This window comes from Pipra filicauda, unplaced genomic scaffold, assembly GCF_003945595.2.
Source record: "Pipra filicauda isolate LSUMZ 115617 unplaced genomic scaffold, ASM394559v2 scaffold121_size3267253_pilon, whole genome shotgun sequence".
Lineage (NCBI taxonomy): Eukaryota > Metazoa > Chordata > Aves > Passeriformes > Pipridae > Pipra > Pipra filicauda.
In genome coordinates, this window is record NW_024103674.1 from 2,105,236 (window position 1) to 2,126,093 (window position 20,858).

At 58.4% G+C, this 20,858-nt stretch overlaps 1 protein-coding gene across 1 annotated transcript in view; it reads left to right on the plus strand.

The window, feature by feature from the left end:
- Nucleotides 1–1,663: 1,663 nt before the first annotated feature.
- Nucleotides 1,664–20,858, plus strand: part of HMCN2 (hemicentin 2) — a 34,179-nt gene continuing 14,984 nt past the window's right edge. The window contains exons 1-36 of the mRNA XM_027739328.2: nt 1,664–1,898; nt 2,837–2,907; nt 3,819–3,977; nt 4,196–4,318; nt 4,820–4,991; nt 5,321–5,427; nt 5,637–5,757; nt 5,853–6,116; nt 6,282–6,426; nt 6,685–6,806; nt 6,896–7,168; nt 7,272–7,413; nt 8,023–8,150; nt 8,353–8,466; nt 8,595–8,744; nt 9,381–9,575; nt 9,784–9,879; nt 10,227–10,351; nt 10,624–10,768; nt 10,860–10,972; nt 11,224–11,380; nt 11,561–11,723; nt 12,322–12,449; nt 12,591–12,699; nt 12,972–13,141; nt 13,611–13,706; nt 13,816–13,992; nt 16,760–16,879; nt 17,045–17,206; nt 17,427–17,708; nt 18,264–18,431; nt 18,596–18,709; nt 18,904–18,990; nt 19,493–19,684; nt 20,094–20,267; nt 20,637–20,750. Coding sequence (XP_027595129.2) covers nt 1,664–1,898; nt 2,837–2,907; nt 3,819–3,977; nt 4,196–4,318; nt 4,820–4,991; nt 5,321–5,427; nt 5,637–5,757; nt 5,853–6,116; nt 6,282–6,426; nt 6,685–6,806; nt 6,896–7,168; nt 7,272–7,413; nt 8,023–8,150; nt 8,353–8,466; nt 8,595–8,744; nt 9,381–9,575; nt 9,784–9,879; nt 10,227–10,351; nt 10,624–10,768; nt 10,860–10,972; nt 11,224–11,380; nt 11,561–11,723; nt 12,322–12,449; nt 12,591–12,699; nt 12,972–13,141; nt 13,611–13,706; nt 13,816–13,992; nt 16,760–16,879; nt 17,045–17,206; nt 17,427–17,708; nt 18,264–18,431; nt 18,596–18,709; nt 18,904–18,990; nt 19,493–19,684; nt 20,094–20,267; nt 20,637–20,750 — 5,413 coding nt within the window. The remainder of the gene's footprint in view (nt 1,899–2,836; nt 2,908–3,818; nt 3,978–4,195; nt 4,319–4,819; nt 4,992–5,320; nt 5,428–5,636; nt 5,758–5,852; nt 6,117–6,281; nt 6,427–6,684; nt 6,807–6,895; nt 7,169–7,271; nt 7,414–8,022; nt 8,151–8,352; nt 8,467–8,594; nt 8,745–9,380; nt 9,576–9,783; nt 9,880–10,226; nt 10,352–10,623; nt 10,769–10,859; nt 10,973–11,223; nt 11,381–11,560; nt 11,724–12,321; nt 12,450–12,590; nt 12,700–12,971; nt 13,142–13,610; nt 13,707–13,815; nt 13,993–16,759; nt 16,880–17,044; nt 17,207–17,426; nt 17,709–18,263; nt 18,432–18,595; nt 18,710–18,903; nt 18,991–19,492; nt 19,685–20,093; nt 20,268–20,636; nt 20,751–20,858) is intronic.

Sequence of the window (20,858 nt, forward strand, 5' to 3'; positions counted from 1 at the left end):
GAGGCTGACTAATTGTTTTCAGGAGGCCAGAGGGGATGCCCTAATGGTCTGAACAAGGGGGCTGTGTTTGCACAGGGGATTTTGTCCAGAGGTGCCTTGTGCCAGCCCATGGTGGAGGCAGCCAGGGATTTCTCCCCTGTGCCAGGGAGTGGGCGAGGGTGGGCACAGGCTCCAAACCACGGTGCTTGCTCAGAGGCTGTGCCTTAACCCCCAGCAAGGAAAGGGTTAAAGCCCAGCTAGCACAGGTGCTCCTGGGAGTGGGAGCACTGGTGAGTGTGGGAAGGGCTGGCTGGGATTAATTTGTTGATGGGGAGAAGCTGTTGGGGTTCCTTTGTGCTAGCAGTGTTGGTGAGAGGTGCTCCCTGCCAGGGTGCATGAAGGAACTGGGCTGCAGGTTGGTGACTGGGGATGCTCTAAGGTAGGTTTGGTGGCACTGTGGGGTGGGGGACTCCCCCCAACTTGCAGTGAATGTTTGGGGCTGGGTGTGTGAAGCCTGAGGGAGACAAGGGGCTTTCTGCAAGCCAGGCTACAGCCCTGGTTGTGGGACAGGAGGGGGACAGGCCACCAGACAGCCCCACGGGGCAGAGGTGCCATCTACCCTGCTGCAAAAGGGCATCCTTGCCCACCATGAGGCTGGGCTGAGCCCGAGTCTGCAGGGACTCATGGGGCAGAGGGATGCACTGGATAGTCCCACTGTCCTGTGTGGGGGTCATGAGATGGGTAACCCCCGACGTCCCCCAACCCCTGTGTCTGGGGGGAGCAGGGCTGGTGCTGGTGAGGTGCTGGGGGTGCAGGAGGTGCTCAGCCCTTGGTGCACACCTGGAGCCGGCTCTTGGCTGTGGCTGCTCCCTGGGTCCCGCTGCGGGGGAGTTGAGCAAGAGCAGAGCAGCCATGAGCTCAGCACTCCACTTCGAGGGGAGCCAGGAAACTCTCTGCACGCTCAGCCAGCGCTCCCGGCCAAGGGCTGCCTGTCCCGGCCAAGGCTGCCTGTCCCAGCCCATGTCCTGGCTCCGGCTTTGTCTGTACTTTGAGTGGCTGTTTGCTCCCTGTTCCTGGGGCAGCTGCGCTGGTGAGCCCCTCCAGAGTCCCTTGACCCCCCAGCCGCGTTGCGGACCCCCATTCCAGGGGGGCCCTTTGCCTCGCACAGGGGGAATTTGCTTCCTTGGCGTCCCTTTCGCAGCTGTCTCTTCCCCCCTGCTGGGGGTTTGGCAGGGTTTCCCCACAGGTGCTCAGCTGCCAGCCCCCATGTCCTGCCCTAACCCTCGCCTCCCCCGGCAGAGCGGGGTCTCTCTGAGCCGGGGGGGGGGGGGGGTCAGGGGGCCTGGCCAGTGTTTCTGACAATCCTATGGGCTGTAGGATCCGCTTCCCAATCCCTGCATCCCCATCCTGACATCCTCCAGCTCCCACCCACCTCCCTGCCGCGTCGCTGGCTCCAAAAGTCCGGTTTTTCCTCCCTCCCAGAAGTTGAACGCTGGAGGAGCAGGTCCGCAGCTGCGGGCGGCTGGGCGTTCCCTGACCGGGGTCCCGGCTCCGTCCCCGCCGCGTGTGGCCCCTTCCACGCCGTGTCCCTCCCCAGTGCGGGGACAGTGCCCGGGGGGGTCTGTGGGAAGGACCAGGACAAGGACTGAAGGGGTGTCCCTGGCACCTGAGGGTCTCCCCCACAATGCCACCCCACGGAGGGGTGTTCGTGGGTCTCTGGCTGCTGCTGACCCCCAGTCTTGCTGAGAGCCCCCCCAGCACAGGGTGGGCCACTCTTGCCTTCGTCTTTGATGTCACTGGCTCCATGTACGACGACCTGGTGCAGGTGATGGACGGAGCCTCCCGCATCCTGGAGCGGACGCTCAGCAGGAGCACGAAGCCCATCAGCAACTACGCTCTGGTCCCCTTCCACGACCCAGGTACGTCTGGGACAGGGTGAGGACACGTGTCCTGCCGGGGATGGGGCTGTGGGGAGCTGGGGTGTGGCTCTGGCTGGGTTTGGGGCTGAAGTGTGCACTTCCCAAGTGCTTGTACGATCCCTTCTCTGTGTTTTTAATGCCTTGGTGGTTGCTGTGGTGGGGATGGCAGTACAAGATGAGCTGCAGGTCGAGGGCATGGAGCTGGGCTAGGGCTTCTGTTCCCATGCCACTCTATGGGCACAGGGTGAGCTGTTTCCACTGCATTATTCCCAGGGATGCTGGCACCCACTGGTGGGTTGCTCTTCCACTTCCATCCTATTCCAATCTCCCTGGTCTAATTGTGGTGGGGGTATTTCTGTACAAGTCCATGATGTGCTTCCAGGGCATGTCAATAAAAGCACCACTCCCTGAGAGGTTTTGGCAATTCACTGCCCCACCAGAATAATTTCTTTCTGTCCCTGTCTTTGCCTTGGGCTTTTTTGTGCACACCCATAAAAGAACAACTGTTCATCAAAAGAGCCCCAACCTCCTACAAGGAGAGCAGAACCCAGGCTTTATTTTCAGCAGAAACACTGGACTGAATGAAAACCACTGGAGCCAGACAAGGAAGGAGGCAGAGGCCGTGAATGGGTTTCTGCACTGTTTTTTTGGGAGCCTCCCTCAGCAGAAAAGGGTGCTGGGTTTGCAGCTCACCCTTGCTGGGATCACCTGTTGTGCTGGGAGAAATTCCCAGGCACGGGAATGGTCCACCCAAATGGTCACAGTACGGGCACATGGCTGGTCTGCCCAAATCCATTTCTCACCTGGTGCCAAGCCAGGGTAGATGCTGAACCCTGAGTCTCACAAGTGTTTGAGCCGGGGTGGGTGCTCGGGAGCACTGGCAGTGCAGGTGGCACAGGAGGAGGCTGGTGCTGAGGGTGGTGTTGGTGTGTTTGCAGAGGTGGGACCTGCCACCCTCACCACGGACCCCCAGCTCTTCCAGCAGCGCCTGCGGGAGCTTCACGTCCAGGTAGGCATCCTCAGCCCCACGGCTGTGCCAGGCCTGGCTCTGGCCCGTGGCACTTGGCGGGGAGCCTGGCTTTTCGTGGTGGTGGGTTCCAGGAGCAATCTCTGCATCCCCTGGGGAGAGTGGTGGGGTCTCAGGGCTGAGCCAGGCTGCCAGGGGGCTGCTCACACTGGGGTGGAAGCAGAGAGTGTGGGTAACACCAGTGCTGTTCCCCAGGGTCTTGCATTCCCAGTTCACAGCTCTTGTCCCGAAGGGAGATGGTCTCCCCAGGAGAGTTTGCACAGACTCTCTGTGGAAGCAAAAAATCTATTCTCTTAGAAGCACTGCTTGAAAAATGAATTTTTAAATATTTTTTTAAAGTGATTTCATCTGTTTTCTGCCAGATGAAATTCTCCCCAGGAGTTTAATCCTGCTTTATCCATCCCCATTCCTGCTCTGCCTCCTGTGCATTGCTAAATCCCTGTGGCTTTTCCCTTCAGATGCAGCTGGTTTGGCAGGAGGTGTAACACTGTGGCTGCAAGTGGTTTCCCAGCCCTTTGGGGTGCCAAGCCCTGGGGAAGTGGGAGCTGGTCCTTACTGTGCCCCTGCACTTCCCTGGGGTGGCTGGTTCTGCTGCCAGGGCAGGTGAGGGGCTGGGTGGGCACAAATGTTCCTGATAAAGGTCTTTGTGGGAAACCAGTGGCTTCTGTGAGCCTGGGTCCCCCAGCTGGTGTTTTAAACACCAGTGAAGCTGAGAGAGGGATGGGTCCATGTAATCCTGCGTGTCCCTGCAGTTCCATCACGCTGCTTTGGGCTGACTCCAGGGAACTGGTGTAGTTCCTCCCGTGAGCAGACGTTGGGTGGGATCCTGCCAGGAGCCCAGCAGGGGAGGACTAAGCACTGGGTGGCTGTGCCACGTCCCTTGTGTGCCACAGGGTGGAGGGGATTGCCCGGAGATGAGCGTGGGAGCCATCAGGCTGGCTGTGGAGATCTCACATCCTGGCTCCTTTGTCTACGTCTTCTCCGACGCTCGGGCTAAGGACTACGAGCAGCAGGAGGAGCTGCTGAGGCTGCTGCAGCACAAGCAGACCCAGGTGAGAGGTGCTGTCCACCAGGCTCCTGCTTGGGGGGACACTGCAGCAGCACATCAGTGAAACACAGTGACAACCCCTGCTGTGCCGCCTGGTAGTGAGGGGGATTTTCCATTCCCTGGGTGACTCAATGTACTGGGATGCTGGTGGATGCTGGCTGTGTCCCCTCCCTGGGCTGGTGGTTGTGAGGGATGCCACAGGGACCGTTGTTGCTGTGGCAGGTGGTGTTCGTGCTGACGGGGGACTGCGGGGACAGGAGCCACCCCGGGTACCGCGTGTACGAGCGCATCGCTGCCACCAGCTCCGGGCAGATCTTCCACCTGGACAAGCAGCAGGTGACAGAGGTGAGTGGGGATCCCTGCTCCCACACGGAGTGGCTGAAGGGCGTGTGGTCCAGCCCAGCTAGCTGAGCTCTTGTGTTCTGCCTGTGGTGAATCCTTGTGCCCAAGGCACCTCCAGATTGCTCTGGGAGCCCCACTTCAGTCTGAAGCTGGGGTGGGGGCTGGAGAAGGCTGCCTGTGGAATCCTTGGGATGAACTGATCTTCCAGCCCCTGAGGAAGGAAAGTGTCTGCCTGGGGCTGAGGCTGAGGCACTCCTGGCAATAACAACTACACTAAATTACAAGGGGGACTCAACCAGGGCCAGTACCTCCAGCCCACCTGTCCCTGAGTCCCCTTGTGCTGGCACCAGATGGACCCCACAGGGGCTGCTCCCTTGCCTGGGTGCTGTTTTGCAGCTGTGCCTGAGATGGGTGCAACACAGCCCTGCTCCCGACATGACCCCAAAATGGTTGTGCCTGTCAGTGAGGGGGGATCCAGGTTAATTCTCCCCCACGTGCCTCCAGGTGTTGAAGTGGGTGGAGGAGGCCATCCAGGCTTCCAAGGTCCACCTGTTGTCCACGGACCATGAGGACGGCGGGGAGCACACGTGGCCTGTCCCCTTTGACCCCAGCCTGAGGGAGGTCACCATCTCCCTGAGCGGCCCTGCCCCAGGGATCAAGGTCTGGGATCCAGCAGGTAGGAGCACAGGGGAAAGTGATGACAGGGGGTGATGCTTTGCCTTCCAGAGAGACCTCAGGTCAGGACAAGCAGAAAGGGGTTCATCAAACCCTGCCCTGAAAACTCAAATAAAAACCCTCAGTAAACAACAAGGGATTGCTGTTTACAACATCTGCTCCAGGGATGGCTTTGCCTTTGGCTTTAAGAGGGTTTTCCCTGCTGTCCTGGCTGTGAGCTGTGGTGGGCTCTGCACTACCCTGAGCCCCTAGGGAGCGGGCTTCTGGCTGCTGCAGGGACCAGGGGATGGATTTGAGTTGCCCAACCCAGAGGTTCCCTTACTGTTGCAGGAAAGGTCCTGGAGACAGGCCAAGGTCTGAAGGAACTTCTCAGCATCCCCAACTCAGCCATGGTGGTGGCTGTGGAGCCCTATGAGCCAGGGACGTGGTTGGTCACGGTAGGCTGGTGGCAGACCCTGCACATCCTCTGCCTTTCCCTGATGGATATTTAGCTGGCCAGACTTTTCCAGGTGTCAGCTTTCCCCGTCCATCTCCAGACAGGCAGAGGACATGCGAGCAGGCTGGAAGGGGCCAGCTGCCACCTCCTCCCTTCCCATCACCTCTCCCTTTCCCTGCCCTCAGCACGTGCCTCTCAATCTGCTTCCAGACCCGGAGCAGTGGCCGCCACTCACTGAGGATCACGGGCATCAGCAACATTAATTTCCAAGCCAGCTTCTCCTCCCAGCCGGAATTTGACGCCAGCCAGCCTGGAGAGCAGCCGGTGCAGGGTGAGGCTGGTGCTGCCCAGGGGGCTGGGTGCTGCACCTGGGCATCTTGCAGCCAGGAGTGTGGTTGGTTGCTTTTTCCCCTCCCTGCTTTCCAGGTCTGCCCATCTCCGTGGTGGTGAACTGCACCGGTCTGAGGCCGCCTGGGCGCTTGCAGGAGATCGAGCTCTTCAACACCTCTGGCCATGCCCTGCTCTCACTGCCCATGTGGCCCCTCTCCAACTCCTCCTCGGGGCAGCTCTGGGTGGGTTCACCTCTCCGTGTCCCCCCAGGTGACTTTCTGCTGAAGGTGAAGGGTGAAGATGCCCAGGGCCACCCCCTGCACCGCCTCTCTGGGGTCACCTACACCAGTGTGGTCCCTGGTGAGTGGAACACACGCTCCCCACAGGTGCTGAGCGGGGACCAGAGGTTCCAACACTGCCTCTGCTTTGATTTCTCCCTGGGTATTTTTTATTCTGCTTCACAGGGCAGCTCCCAGTGAGCTCCTGAGGGGTGTTACATGTCTGCATATCCCCAAACGCTTCCAGGTCTGCCCAAAGTGGACATCTCCAGTAAGATCCAAGCTTACAACCGTGAGCCACAGCTGATCTCCTGCTCTGCACGGAGTGAGATCCCTTTCCGCCTGAAGCTCAGCCGAGGCAGGGTGCAGCTCAGGGAAGAGCAGCTCTTCAGGTGAGCATTTGGTATGGCCCCATGAGCTCCATGAGGGACCCACATGGGCAGGAACAGCCCCTGAGCTGTGTGGGCCAGGGGGATGCTCTATGTTGCCTGCAAGGTCTGAGCATCTCAAAAGGAAAATTCTGAGGGACATGTCTGCAGGCAGTGTGGGTGTGCCCCTTTGCCTGACTCGGATGGATTAGGATTGGGATGGTGGCATGGCAGTCCCAAAGTATGGGGTTGCCCCACCTTTTCATCTCTCCCTTTTTGTAGGCGTTCAGGGAACATCAGCTGGCTGATCCCTGCAGTGTCCAAGAGTGATGAAGGGTTTTACGAGTGCACGGCCACGAGCAAGGTCGGGGTGACACGGGCTCGTGCCTACGTCTCTGTGTCAGGTGGGGGCTGCTTGTGCCAAGCCTTGGTGCCCTCTCTGTGTCTGTGGCTGGGCACAGGCTCCTTTCACCCTGGTGTCCCGTGTTTGCAGAGCCGCCACCGCGTCTCATCGCCCCAGACAACATCACGGCTTCGCCGGGCCAAGACGTGGTCATGTCCTGCCTGGTTCTGGGGGATGTGCCCTACAACCTGACGTGGAGCTGGGATGGGAAGTCAGCTCAGCCAGGGGATGGCCGGACCCGGCTGCTGCAGAACCGCTCTCTGGAGATCAGCCGCGTGCGGCCGGGGGACGGGGGCCTGTACGAGTGCATGGCACGGAACGCCCACGGCACTGCCACCGCCTCCCTCTGGCTCTTCATCCAGGGTAGGCTTTGCCCCCTGTGGGACGCTGGCCCAGGTGATATTTTGCCCCATGGGTGGGTAGTGAATGGCACCCAGGGGCTGAGCCCTGCTCCCACCCCGTGCAGAGGCGCCGTGGGTGAAGGTGGGCCCCAGCCCCCAGCGTTTCAGGAGGGGCCAGGAGCTGCATCTGAACTGCACGGCCGGGGGCCACCCCCCGCCCCACACCACCTGGAAGCGCTGGGGCTGGGCACTGGAGCAGGACGAGAGGTAACCTGTGGGGACCTGGGTGCCTCCATCCTCCCTGTCCCGTGGGGATGATGCTTCCCTTCCAGGGATGTATGGGCTGAGGGACAGTGGCTTGGGGCTACCATAGCTCCACAAAGAGGGAGGTATTGCAGTATCCCATGCACCTGAGATGCTTGGCATGCTGCTGGCCTTAACTTCATATATTTATTTTTAAGCTGTCCTGCCTTATCCAGGTCACTGTCCCCACCAAGGGGACTCGCAGTCCTTTGCACACCCGGTGTGTGCTCAAGTCTCAAAACATTCCTTGTAGTTCCTCTTAATTTCTTCTGCTTTTGCCTTCCACCTCCTGCCTGTGTCAGGCTGTGAGTTCTGGAGTGGACTTTCGGGAAGGCTTTTTGATTCAGGAGATGAAAAAGCCCAGTTCTCAGTGCTTTTTCCTGGTTCAAAGCAAAGTCTTTCCCTGCAGCAGCTGATAGATCTTGTTCTAAGTGCTGACCCACATCCATCACATGCCCAGCGCTCGCCATGTGTGCAGGATGGCCTGAAGCCCACTCATTTATATCAACACATCTTCCATCATCTCTGCTTTCACAGGGTTCATTTCTCCCTCTCTCTCCCTGTTTGCCACAGGGTTTTTAGGGATGCTGAGGGTACCCTGCACATCAAGGCTGCTGTCCCAGAGGATGCAGGGAATTACAGCTGCTATGCTGGCAGCACACTGGGCTGGGATGAGCAAGTCATCACCCTGGAGTTCACTGGTACCTGCTCCCTGCTGGCCAGCAGCACACTGGGGATGGGGCTGTGTGTGATGGAGGGTGTTGGGGAGCAGCACAGCTGGAATGGGGCTGTGTGTGATGGAGGGTGTTGGGGAGCAGCACAGCTGGAATGGGGCTGTGTGTGATGGAGGATGTCCCAGGGCTCCATGGCTGGAGACCGAAGCCATCTCTCCCCGTGGCACAGAGCCTCCCGCCATCCTGGCAGTGACACCCAGCCTGAAGGTGCTAGTGGGAGAAGACGTGACCCTGGAGTGCTGGGTTTCGGGGGCACCCCCACCCCACATAGTGTGGTACAAAGGTGAGACTGGGAGGAGCTGGGGAGCAGATCCCCTCCACGCACTGGGGTCCCCTGGCCCGGCACTGGGAGGGACCCACAGGGGCACTCGGGGTGCTGATGTGGGTGCTGATGTGGGGGTCTCTGGGCAGGTGAGCAGGCGATGGCGACGTTCCCAGCCGGCACCCAGCGTGCCATCCTGAGGCTGCAGGAGGTGCGGGAGGAGGACGCGGGGCAGTTCATCTGCGAGGCTCTCAGCGAGGCCGGCGTCACCTTCGACAGCACCCAGCTGGACGTGGGCTGTAAGCCTCTGCCCTCCTGTTGAGTTCAGCTCCCACTTGCTGCTTCCCAAGTCTCTTCTTGCTGCCGCGTCCTGGATTTCCCAGCAGGGGGGTGTTAGTGCTCGGTACAAGCAGGCAGAAGTCTGGCAGGATTTCTAAGAGTTGGGAGGATGGAAGAGTTTCAGCAAGTGACAGAAGCCAGTGCAGTTGTTACTGTATGGGGACGTGATGGCTTGGGACCCAGCTGGGGATGCAAAGTGCAATCGGTGGCATTAGTCAGGTAGGGCCTGACTTCTCTGTGTCTGAAAATCAAGGTACCCTGACTGTTGCTCAGGGCTTTCCACCACAGGGAGAAGAGATGGAAGAGCATGGGGAGGAGGAGGGAAGGCTCTGAGCTGCGGGCAGTAGGGATAAAAGCAGTCAAAGATGGAAAAGTGCAAGAGGTTTTGCTGAGTGTAACTGGAAGGGAGAGAAACTGCAGTGGCTCTGACAGCTTTGGAAAAGCCCCAAATGCTTTAAGTCTGTCTCGTAACTTGTGAGGGCACTTGGCTCATGGGTTTTGCAGTCCCACCCCTTCTCCAGGCTTGGCTGTGCTCAGAGTGGGAAGCTGGGATGCTGGACCTACCTGAGCCCATTTTCCACTGCTCTCTCCTCCAGCTGCCCCTCACTTTCCCGAGCCCCTGGGTGACATGGAGGTCACAGCTGGGGAAAGTGTGACCCTGCTGTGCCACGCCGAGGGATCTCCCCCGCCACGCGTCACCTGGTCCCGGCAGGACGGGAAGCCTGTGGAGGGCTGGCAGGGACCACGAGGTGATTCCAGCCAGCTGGAGGCTGCCAAGCTCCTCATCAACAGTAAGAGCTGAGCATGCACATGTTTATTTGTATTTTTAATTTGTGCAACTTTAGCTGTGCTGCAACAGCCTGCAAGCCTCCAGTGCCACCGAGTCTGTCCTCCTTTGGAGGTGGTGGGAGGGAAGGGGAGGGTGGTGTCGCCCATCCCGGAGCTCGCTCAGGGCTCTCCAGCCCCACCAGGCTCAGGCTTGTCCCCACTGTGCCCCAGGTGCCTCGCTGGATGACCAAGCCATCTACATCTGTGAAGCCCAGAACGAGTTTGGGCAAATCCAAGCGGAGGTCAAGCTCACAGTCACCGGACACGGTTTGCTTTTCCATGCTTTGGTTGGTGTATCAATCCTGGCTGTGCTGGCAGTGAGTGGCAGACTGAAGCAGCCATGTCTGCTCCTGAGCTGGCCGTTGGGAATGCTCAACAAACCCCAGGGCAGGGTTTGGGTAATGCCCTTGTATCTCTTTGACTTAATGCACTGACATGTGCTTGAACCCAAACTGCAGCGAATATCCCCAAATTCTTGGGGGAAATAAACGTCTGCCTTGTGCAGAGCCAGGATCTGGACCCTGGAAAAAAGGTGATCCAGATCCGCTCTCCTGGGTGTTCCTGGCCAGTTTATCACCAATTAATATTGTTTCCCTTTCCCCTCTTTCAAGCAGCCCCAGAAATAGCTCTTGCATCCCCTGTGGTCCACGCGCTCCCAGGCCAGCCTGTGTCACTGCCCTGTGTGATCCTGGCTGGGAGGCCATTCCCAGCCCGCCGCTGGCTGAAGGATGGACAAACGGTGAGGTTTCCATGCCTGCTGGGGTGGTGGGTGGGTGAGTGGGCAGCTGCCCTGCAACAGGGGCTTTGCTGCAGGATGGGTGTCACAACCTGCCAGGCTGAAGCTGCTGGTGAAAGATGCCAGGGGAGCGTTTGTGTTGGGAGGGTAACATGGCTTTATCACCACACCAGGATGTTCTGTTGCTCAAGGATCAGTTTCTAGATGTGTCCTAAAGGCACAGCGATAAGGTGGTGTTTGACTCCTTGACTATCCTGCTCTCTGCATGTGCCCAGGTAGCCCCAAGTGACCACTACTCCATCCAGGCTGATGGGAGCCTGCACATGGACCAGGCATCCCAGGGGGATGCAGGGAGGTACACCTGTGAGGTGACCAACGCCCTCGGCTCACACAGGCAGGACGTGTCCCTCGTCATCCACGGTGAGTGACAGGGTGCTGGGTGTCTGAGCACCGCTCTCTGGGGAGATCTGGCCCTGGCCATGCAGGGTGAGGTGCTTCTCTTCCTTCCCAGTTCCTCCCAGCATTGAGCTTGGCCCTGTCCTTGTCACTGCCACTGAGGGAGAGGCTGTCACCCTGCGGTGCAATGCCACTGGTGTGCCCCCCCCTACAGTCACCTGGGCCAAGGTAGGTGACAGGGACAGGCAGGCTGCTGTCCCTCTGCCAGCCAGCTTTGGGTCACCCTGGGTGCTGTGTTTGAGGGTAGTGTAGCTCTCTAGTGTGGCTGTGGGTGCCTGGAGAGTTGGCACCAGGCATCCTGGGAAACTGGGACCAGGACATGGCTTGCTCTGATAGGTCCAGAGCCCTCTTCTTGCCCTTTGGGTGCTCAGCTCATGGGACAGTCTTTGCTGTCTTCCTCCCTTCCCTTCCCTCTGCAGGGCACAGAGCCCATTTCGCTGAGTCCACAATACCACCTTGACCCTGATGGGACCCTCCTGATCCCTTCACCCTCCCCTGGGGACGCTGGGACCTACTTCTGCACAGCTACCAACGCCGCAGGGTTCTCCAGCCAGGAGATGCAGCTCTCCATCAGCAGTGAGTGCCCAGGACTGCTCCAGAGGGGACTGGCTGGGAGAGCATGACCTGGGAACACTCATGGCTTCCTTGGAGCACCTATCCAGGTTCCAGATGGGTTTGCAGGATGGGAAGAGAAGCGATGAGGGCTGTGGGGCACCTGAGGTGTCCCTGCACCAGCTGTGCTCCCTCTCCATCCAGCCAAGCCCAGGATCAGTGTGAATGGATCACAGGGGCCAGACCCTGTCACCGTCCTGGCTGTCCTGGGGCAGGAGACCACCCTGCCCTGCGAGGTTCAAGGATACCCCCCTCCCTTGGTGGTGTGGAGCCGACAGTCCCAGCCGCTGCCTCTTGCCACCACGAGGTAAGGAGGGTTGTGGGTGCTGGGGGCCCCTAAACTCATGGGCCTGGCTCTTGGGGTTAAGCACGTCTTTCCCTGTACCTGTGGGATGGGGAAGCAGGGAAGGCATCTTGGGTTTGCTCTTCTTGAGGGACTGTGGTGCCTTGTTGTTCATGTCTGGTTTCCTGTGGTTGGCCTGTGCTGCTCCCCACATCTCAGCTGGGTTGTGCTCACGTGGTGGGTGATTGATGGGTGCACACGAGGAGGAATCTGCAGCCGTGGGCTGAGATGATGTTATGTCTGTGGAGCACAGGCAGGGCTGGGAGCAAGAGCGTGGCCAGCTCCAGCTGCAGGGGCTGTGCTCCCTGGGGACCCCCATTCCCCTTCATCCCCCTGGGCTCATGTGCTGCCTCGTGCTGATCTCATGCAGGGGCTAAGCAAAGGGGATTTGCCCCCATGGGCAGCACTGCCACCCTTCTTGAATGGGAGGTAGCCCTGGGGATCTTCTCTTGGCTGTCTCGAGGCAACAGTGAGCTCTCAGCCCTTAGCTCTTGCCTGGGGGTAGGTGATGGATGATGTGGCTGTTCCTCCTATCCAGCATTTCTTTTCCCTCTCCCCCAAGATACAGTGTCCTCCCTTCGGGGTCCCTTCGTCTGGCTGAGCCCCAGGTGACAGACACCGGGCTCTACACCTGCACAGCCACCAACACCGCGGGGAACACCTCGCTCATCTACAGCCTGCACGTCCAAGGTTCACATCCCTGCTTAAAATACTCCTCCCAAGGGCTTAATGTACCACTGGGGTCCTGCACCCTCCAAGCCCTTGGCTGCTCCCACATCCCCATGCCAGTGCCTGAGGGTGGTCCCAGCCTGAGGTCCCCTTTCCCCCCAGCTCCGCCCCAGCTGTGGATCGGCGATGGGGAAAGTCACCTGACAGCAGTTGCCAACACCTCCCTGGGGATTCGCTGTCACGCCATGGGCACCCCTCCACCCCAGATCCAGTGAGTACTGCAGAGGGGTGCGTCCTGCCTGTCATCCCAGGATGTGTGATAGTGACCTCTGGCTTGGGGTGTCCCTTAGGAGGCATCCATTCCTTCTCCTTGCCTCTGGTATTCTCTGCCTAACGATCTGGGCACTGCCAACCCAAATCCAGGTGACCAGGAGACAGTCCTTGCTGCCAGCAACCCACAGTTCACCCCGTTGGTGTGCAGGGATGGGGGGTGGGTGGTGGCAGGACAGACCAAGGACTTGCTGCCTGTCCCCTTCCCCACAGGTGGCTGAAGGATGGGCACCCTCTGGGCGAGCAGGACAATGTGGTGGTGTCTGAGGACGGTGGGACTCTGCTGATCGCCCGTGTGGGGCTGGGTCACGAAGGGCTCTACGTCTGCCAGGGCAGCAACTGGGCAGGGGTGGCCCAGGCGGAGGTGCAGGTTTTGGTACATGGTAAGCACAGCACCTGGGGCAAGACCCAATATCCATCCCATGTGTCTGGGAGAACATGGCTGGCCAAAGGGCTGGGTGTTCTTGGCCATGCTTTTTGGTAGTTGTAGAGTCATTATCCTGATGTATTGGGTTCTTGTCCTTTGTCGATGAGGCTGAGAGCTGATGGCCACTGACACCCCAGTAAAGCATAGCATCCATCCTTGGTGGGTGCTTCCAGGGGGAGGGTCTTCCCCAGCCCCATTTTTCCTTCCCACCTCCATCAGGAGGATGTCACGGTGACGGTGCTGGGTGAGAAACCAGGCAGGGAGCAGAGAGGGGGAGGATGAATGTCTCATTGGGGTGGGGAACTAACCTGCTGGCTGGCTTGGGGAGCAGCAGTGAGCCCAGCTGCGCTGCCCAGCCCTGCCCTGTGGTGGCTGCAGACAGCCTGGGCCATGCAGAGCTGATGATGGTGTGTGCTGGGTTGCAGTGCCTCCAAACATTGAGCCCAGCCCGGTGGACCTGGCTGTCCCAGAGAACGGCACAGCATCCCTGGAGTGCCTGGCCTCGGGGCTGCCTGCTCCTCGTGAGTCAATCATCTTCCTTGCTCTTGCTCCTGCATCCCTGGGGCTTTCCCTGGGTCCCCTGGGTGAGAGGGACAGCAGTATTGCACCTCACAGCTTGGCTCCCTCCAGATATCACGTGGTACAAGGGGCATGAGGAGCTCTTGGCTGGACCGGGACAGACCCTGTCCAGGGATGGGAAGCGCCTGGAGTTCCAGCGTGCCCGGCTCTCCGATGCCGGCAGGTACCGCTGCGTGGCCTCCAACGTGGCCGGAGTGGCTGAGCTCTGGTACAGCCTGCAGGTCACTGGTGAGTGCACACTGAGAGAGGGGTGCTTCCCCCCATGGAATCCCTCACGTGGGCACGAAACCAGTGGGGCTGTCCCAGCCCTTGGGACATATCCCTGGAAGGTGGGTTTAGCATTCGCAATTCCAACCACGCAATCCCCTGCGTTCATCCCAAGCAATGCCGTAGGAAACCATGACCCTCTGGATGGGTGTTGCCTGATCTCCCTCACGGTGTCTCCTGCCCACCCTGTCCCTTTTGTGTCCTGCTGTGCCTGGTGACATTTCTCTGTCCCCCAGTGCCCCCGCAGATCACAGCTGGCCCCAGCCCCCTCACGGTGCTGCTGAACGAGCCGGTGACACTGGAATGTGATGCCATAGGGACCCCAGCTCCGATGCTGCTGTGGCTGAAGGATGGCAACCCAGTGCCCAGCGAGGCAATGGGTGGCCCAAAGGTGAGACAAATCCTGATGGAGAGGGACTCATTGGAGATGTCCCTCCAGGAAGGTGCTCTTTTTTCTTGTCTGGCTTTTAGAAAAACAACTGCTGGAGCTGAGCAGGTGCAATGTCACCCAGACCTGCCCCATGTTTGGTCCATAGGGGCATAGACCTGCTCAGCCCTGCACTGAGCTTTCCTACCATGCAGGGCAGGATCGGGCAGAGGGGCCCCAGAATGTTTTGAGAATGGGTTCAAGGCAGGCTTATGCCCATTCCCACATCCCTGTAAGGCAGCATGCAGCCCAGCTGCCTATGAGTTTCTCTGGTTCTGTGCTCATCTGGGCTGTCTGTGTCTTGGGGAAGCACAGATCCTCTCTGGTGGGCACGTGCTGTCCCTGCCCACTGCCCGTCTCCAGGACTCAGGAACGTACACGTGTGTAGCCAGCAGTGCTGTGGGGGAGGACAGACATGAGATCACCCTTGAGGTGCAGTGTAAGTACCCCTGTGCATCCCAGCCCCTTCCCACCGATGTGGGTTGGAGGTGATTCTTAGGACTGTGGGGCTGCTCTGCTGTCCCCTGGCAAGCTCACAGGGCTGGGGAGGATCTCAAAGTGGATGGCTTGGGAAAGGTGTTGCCCTGTTGATCTGGTTTCCAGTGCCCCCCACCACCCCGGGTGAGGAGGAGAACGTCACTGTCATCGTCAGCCAGCCTGTGACCCTGCAGTGTGTGACCCCCGGGGTCCCTGCTCAGGGGTCCCGCTGGCTGAAGGACGGGAGTTTGCTCACACCAAAGCCGGGTGTGCAGCTGTCTGCAGAGGGGACTGTGCTCCAGGTGATGTCTGGGGATACTGCAGGGGATGGCAGGGGAAATGGGGCTGTGAAAGCACCTGTCTCCTCTTCCTCACCCTCGCAAGAGAGTGAGTGCAGAGTGAAGGGATGTTCCAGCCCATGGCTCAGCACCATTCCCACCCTTCATGCTGGTTCCATCCCCACGCCTTCTGCTGGCACAAAATCCTGCTGTGGAGAGGCTGTGTGGGTCCAGCTCTGCTTGTGTGTCTGCTTAGTGTCTCTCCTTGTCTGGGCAGATTGGGCAAGCCACCGTGCAGGATGTGGGCAGGTACACGTGCCAGGTGTCCGGCCACCCTGAGAGACACTACAACCTCCACGTGTGGGGTAAGGGCCACTGTGACTGAAACACCCCATCAGGGATGTAAATATATATATATAGTGTGTGTATATAAAGGGTAGACTGTATGCTATTCCATTTTCATATTTAAAATATGTCCCTGAGGACATATTGATCCTTGTTTGGAAAACACCTGACCAAAATATTAACACTCAGCAAAATGACACACCTGGAGGTGTCAGGGAACCCCCACCAAGCTGGGGTGAGAGGGGGGAAAAAAGATAATGTTTGCCTGAGCCTTGGGGGGAGATTTCAGTGATGAAGCAGAAGTGGTGTCTTTTAGAAATTTGGGCAGCAGACTAAAGGATTTCCTTGCTGTTGCCAGGACTTTCCTGTCCTTTCTTTGCACTACATCAGTACGGTGGTCACTGTAGGTACCATTCCCCTTCTGTCCCCCTGGCCAAGTCAGGGGGGATGCCAGTGCTGGCTCCAGGGCTGCTGCCAAGACGGCCACTGGCCACTTTTTCTCACTTGATCTGAGCATCTTTGCAGCCTACCAGACCACTCAGCATGTCCACAATGCCAGGGCCTGAGCCAGGGTCTGGCTTTTCTCAGGGATACTCTAGGCCAGTTGGTGGAAGTCCTGAGGGCAGGTAGCCAGGGAGTGGAGAAAATCCAGTTCTCCTGGTCTGGGCTTGTTCCTGCGATCCCTTCCCAGGGAAATGTTTGCACGTCTGCCGTCCTGGCTCGGGTGGATTGTTTGGGTTCTGCTGTTTTTGTTTTTCAGGGGTTTCTGGGTGTTGGGGTTTTTGTTCTACAAACTGATATCCCTCATGGGAAGGAGTTACTGTTTTCCAGCCAGCTGTATTTATAAGCAACTGAGAACAGCATCCGAATAATGGAAAGAGTTGGGTAACCCTCCCAGCGAGCAGGGCTACTTAATAAGGCTGTGTCTGGCCAACCTGACCTTGGCCTCTTGTGTGCCTGGCGTGGGATGCTTGGTCATCCTCTGCTGTGGGCCACGTGCAGTCAAAAGCATTGCTCACTTGGCTGGAGAGACAAGATTATTGTTTCCACGTGGAGCCAGGGCAGGGGAGTCCCCCTGGTTTTTGAGTGGCACCAGCAGAGCTGCAGGTGGTGTGTATCCAGCAGGATGGAGCTCCAGTGAGGAGCTGCCCTTCTCTTCTTGTCTGGTGCCATCAATGAGCTGCTCCTCTCATCCCTGCAGCGCCTCCGTCCTTCTCCTCAGCAGAGCCTGAGCCTGTGTCCGTGCTGGAGGGGCAGTCTGTCAGGCTGGCCTGCGAGTGCCATGGGATCCCCTTCCCCAGCCTGAGCTGGCAGAAGGATGGTAGGGCACTGCTTCTCAGTCTCATCCCTCCCCACGCATGTGTTGACCCAGATGTTGGTCTCCTTGGAGCACGGAGTGCTTTATGCTGAGCAGCATCCAGCTTCTGGGTGGGAACTGGCCCTGCTGGGAGCCTGACAGGAGGCTGCTCTCCCCTTTCCCGGGCAGGTGAGCCCCTCTCCACCCAGCCTGGGAGCCCAAAGCTGGTGTCCATGGGAGGGAGTGTGTTGTACATGGAGAAGGTACAGCTGGTGGACGAGGGGACTTACACCTGTGAGTGCCGTAACGCCGCCGGCAGCAGCAGCAAGGAGCATCGCCTGGAGGTGCACGGTGAGCTGGGGGGCCCAGAGACATGGAGGACTCGTGGGGGTGGCTGAAGGTGTTGTCACCTCTCTCAGTGCAAGGTCCAGATGGACCTAAAATCTATTGCCTGGTGCCTTGGGTATTTTGGAAGGGATGCTGTTACCTGGGCTGGCTTTGCCCCTCCGCTTGTGCACGGCCACGGGAGTTGCTACAGCGTCACCTCCCCCCTGTGTCCCTCTACCCACAGCACTGCCGAGGGTCCAGGGCAGGAGCAACGTCCCAAGGAAGGTTTCTGTCATCGAGGGTGGTCAGACAGTTCTGGAGTGCGAGGCCATGGGGATGCCACCGCCCTCCGTGATGTGGGTGAAGGACGGGCAGCCCGTGGCTGGTGGGGACGGGCTCCTGCTCACGGAGCAAGGGAGGCGGCTGCACATCCCCAGGGCAGAGGTGACCCACACGGGACGCTACACTTGTCTGGTGGCCAACGAAGAGGGGCAGGAGCAGAGGGAGTTTGATGTTGTGGTGCACGGTAAGGATGTGGGATGGGGCTGCTGGCTGGGGGGGGTGTGTGCAGGCGAGATCAGGAGGGTGGTGATGTCCCACATGGAGCAACCTGATGTGGAGTGGAGCAGATCCTGGACAACCAAGCACACAGAAGGTCTTGGCAGGGTTATGCTCCAGGAATAGCTGTAGAACTGTGTCCTTTAGGCAGGCATTTCTTTCCATAGTCAACACAGCAGATCATCCCACTCTTTATAAAGTCCTACCTAAGACTTGGGAAACCCCATGAGCTGAACTTGAGCTATATAAGGCCTGAGGTGGCTCAGGGCGTGTGGCCAGCTTGGTGTCACACTGTAAGCCTGGGCTCAGGTGTGCAGCTAAGTGGCACATTCTTGCTGTGGGTCAACTGTCCCATAACACCTTTGAAGTCGGCACCTCCAGTTGATGCTAATGGTCCTTCTGGGTTTGTGTCCTCAAACTCTACAAACCAGGAAGGTGGGGAAAAGCCAAGTTCACTCACTTTGCTTTCCTCTGATGTCTTGTGTGCTTTGACAATGGATGTCCCTCCTTTCTGCATCCCCAGTTCCTCCTGAGTTCCTTCAAGGATCAGGATTGACAACCAATGTCACCGTCTCACTGCAAGAATCCCTGACACTGACTTGTGAGGCCACTGGTGTTCCCCAGCCCACAGTCACCTGGTTCTGGGATGGCTCTCCTGTCACCCCCAGCGAGAACATGCATGTGCTTTCAGGTCAGGGATCTGGATGCTGTGAGAGATGAGTGCTTTTGGAAGTGCTTTTACCCCAACACTGATGAGTTTAAACTCATGGTGGAGCTCCAGTCCTACAGGAGCTCTGCTGGGATGTGTTGGTGCCTGGATCAGGGCCCTTAGACCTCTGTGCTCTGTGTTTCCAGGGGGCTGGCTGCTGAGGCTCACCCATGCCGGAGCACAGGATGGTGGCCACTATTCCTGCCTGGCCAGTAACATAGCTGGGGAGGCCAGGAGGCATTTCTACGTGGAGGTCCTGGGTAAGGAGGGGTCTTCTGTCTGCTGCAGGATTCCTGGTGGGATTTCAGAGCTCCACCCTTGCAGGAACAGGCATGAGTTACGACTGGACATGCTGGGAGCTACAGTGCTTGAGCCCTTTGTGTCTTAGGATGTGAGCTCAGAGGCTCAGCGATGCTGGCCAGCTGCTGAGGTCCCTGGTGGCTTGTGTTCCTAGTTCCTCCCCACATCGAGAATGCAGGTGAAGAAGAGACAATCAAAGTGCCAGAGGGTCAGCCTGTCACCTGGTCCTGCCTGGCTGCAGGTGAGCATCAAGTGGGGAGGGGAGGTGGCATGAGCAGGTGAGAGATGGGGCTCAGGAACAGACCTGAGTTTCCCTTTGGGATGTGGAACAAACAGATGACTCCAGTCGAAGACTTAAGAAATTGTCTGAAGAGCTTTTTTGGGACAGTTCCTGGCTCTGCAGTTGGGCTTTCTGGGAAGCACTAGAGGGTGGGGACGCCCACGTGAGGAGCTTGTTCCACAGTGTAAGCTCCAATCTTTCCCAAATGGTACTAAAATTCCTCTCATCTGATTCTCCCTTTAGTAACGGGAATAATTAATCACCTCCCACTCAGGACAGTTCTCTTTCTTCTTGCTGGCTCATCCAGCTGCCTCTAAAAACCTGATCCAGATCATGATAATTTTGATTTGGGCTGATGTCCCTGCTTTCCAGAAAAGCTCTGGTGCAGTGACCCTGGTCAGGGTGTGCTCACACATGGAAAAGCTTTACACAAAGGCCAAAACCTGCTTTCCACCCCACACAGGAAACCCGCAACCTAAGATCACCTGGCTGAAAGACAACCACCCTCTTCCCAGTGGGGACACCTTCTCCATGTCCCCCGACGGCTCCGTGCTCCACATCCCCAGAGCCTCCCTGGCTCACGCCGGCCGCTACTCCTGCGTGGCCTCCAACTCTGTGGCAAACCAGACCAAGCACTACCTGCTGGATGTTTTGGGTATGAGATCCCTTTGGATGGAGGCAGAGCCTCAGGTGTGAGCAGACTTAAAGGGTTTTTAATGGCCTGTCCCAGGTAGGTGGTGAGGATCCCTTAGTCCTGCAGCCAGCAGCTTGGCATGAGGTCCTGGACCTGTCCCAAAGCCCTTGTGAGATCTCTTGGAGGAACTAAAGTGTCCACCTAGTGTAGGATCCATCTCTGATGGTGACTTTTGGAAGGGGGAATGTGTCTTCTGTGTCCCTCATGTTTTTGGAGGGCAGCAGGACAAGGCAGAGTCTAAAGGTGGCACATGCTGTGACCAAATCCAACTCCCTGACCTTGGATCATGCTCTCTGGTCAGGGAGGATGAAGCACTGGGAAGCCTATGTGGGTGCTAATGCTGATCTGTCACACAAACCTGTCTCTGCAGCCACTCCTACCTTTGCTCAAGATGCCCACGATGCTGCTGCAGAAGAAGTCACAGTGATCATCAACAACCCCATCTCCCTGGTCTGCGAGGCTCTGCCATACCCATCTCCCAACATCACCTGGCTCAAGGACGAGGTTCCTCTCAAAGCATCTAGAAATGTCCTCCTGCTCCCTGGTACTGTGCTGGTGTCCACTGGCTTTGCACGAGTGCAGTAACCCCTTACTGCATGTCTGGGGGAGTGGGAGCGAGGCCTTTTCTTGGTCTGGCTTTGCTCCAGGGCAGTGGGATGGTGAGTCATCATCCTGCAGGACCCAAGGGGCTCAGACCATCAGGTAGAGGCTGCTCTTCCCTGTGCTGCATCCTCTGGTAATAGCTAGAGCCTCCTTAGTGCTGGTTTTTATAAACCTGGCACCTGGCATTAGACCCCCTCGAGCCAGGCTTGCGGGTGATCAGCAGGTCCCTTGAGATGCCTTCAGGTGCTGCATCGGGGATAGACAGCTGGGGCTGTGAGCAGCGACCCTCTCAGGAGACCCCCTTTCCCAGGTGGCCATGGGCTGCAGATCCTGAATGCCCAGGAGGAGGATGCAGGCACGTACAGCTGCATCGTGGCCAGCGAAGACGGGGAGGCTGTGAAGAACTACAACGTGAAGGTCCTGGGTGAGGGAGCTCTCCATGTTCTTCCTAATTCTTGCAGTGACCCCAGTACTGCAACCAAGCCAGTGCTTATTCCTTTCTCTTCCTTTCCCTTCCTTCCCCTGGTCCCAG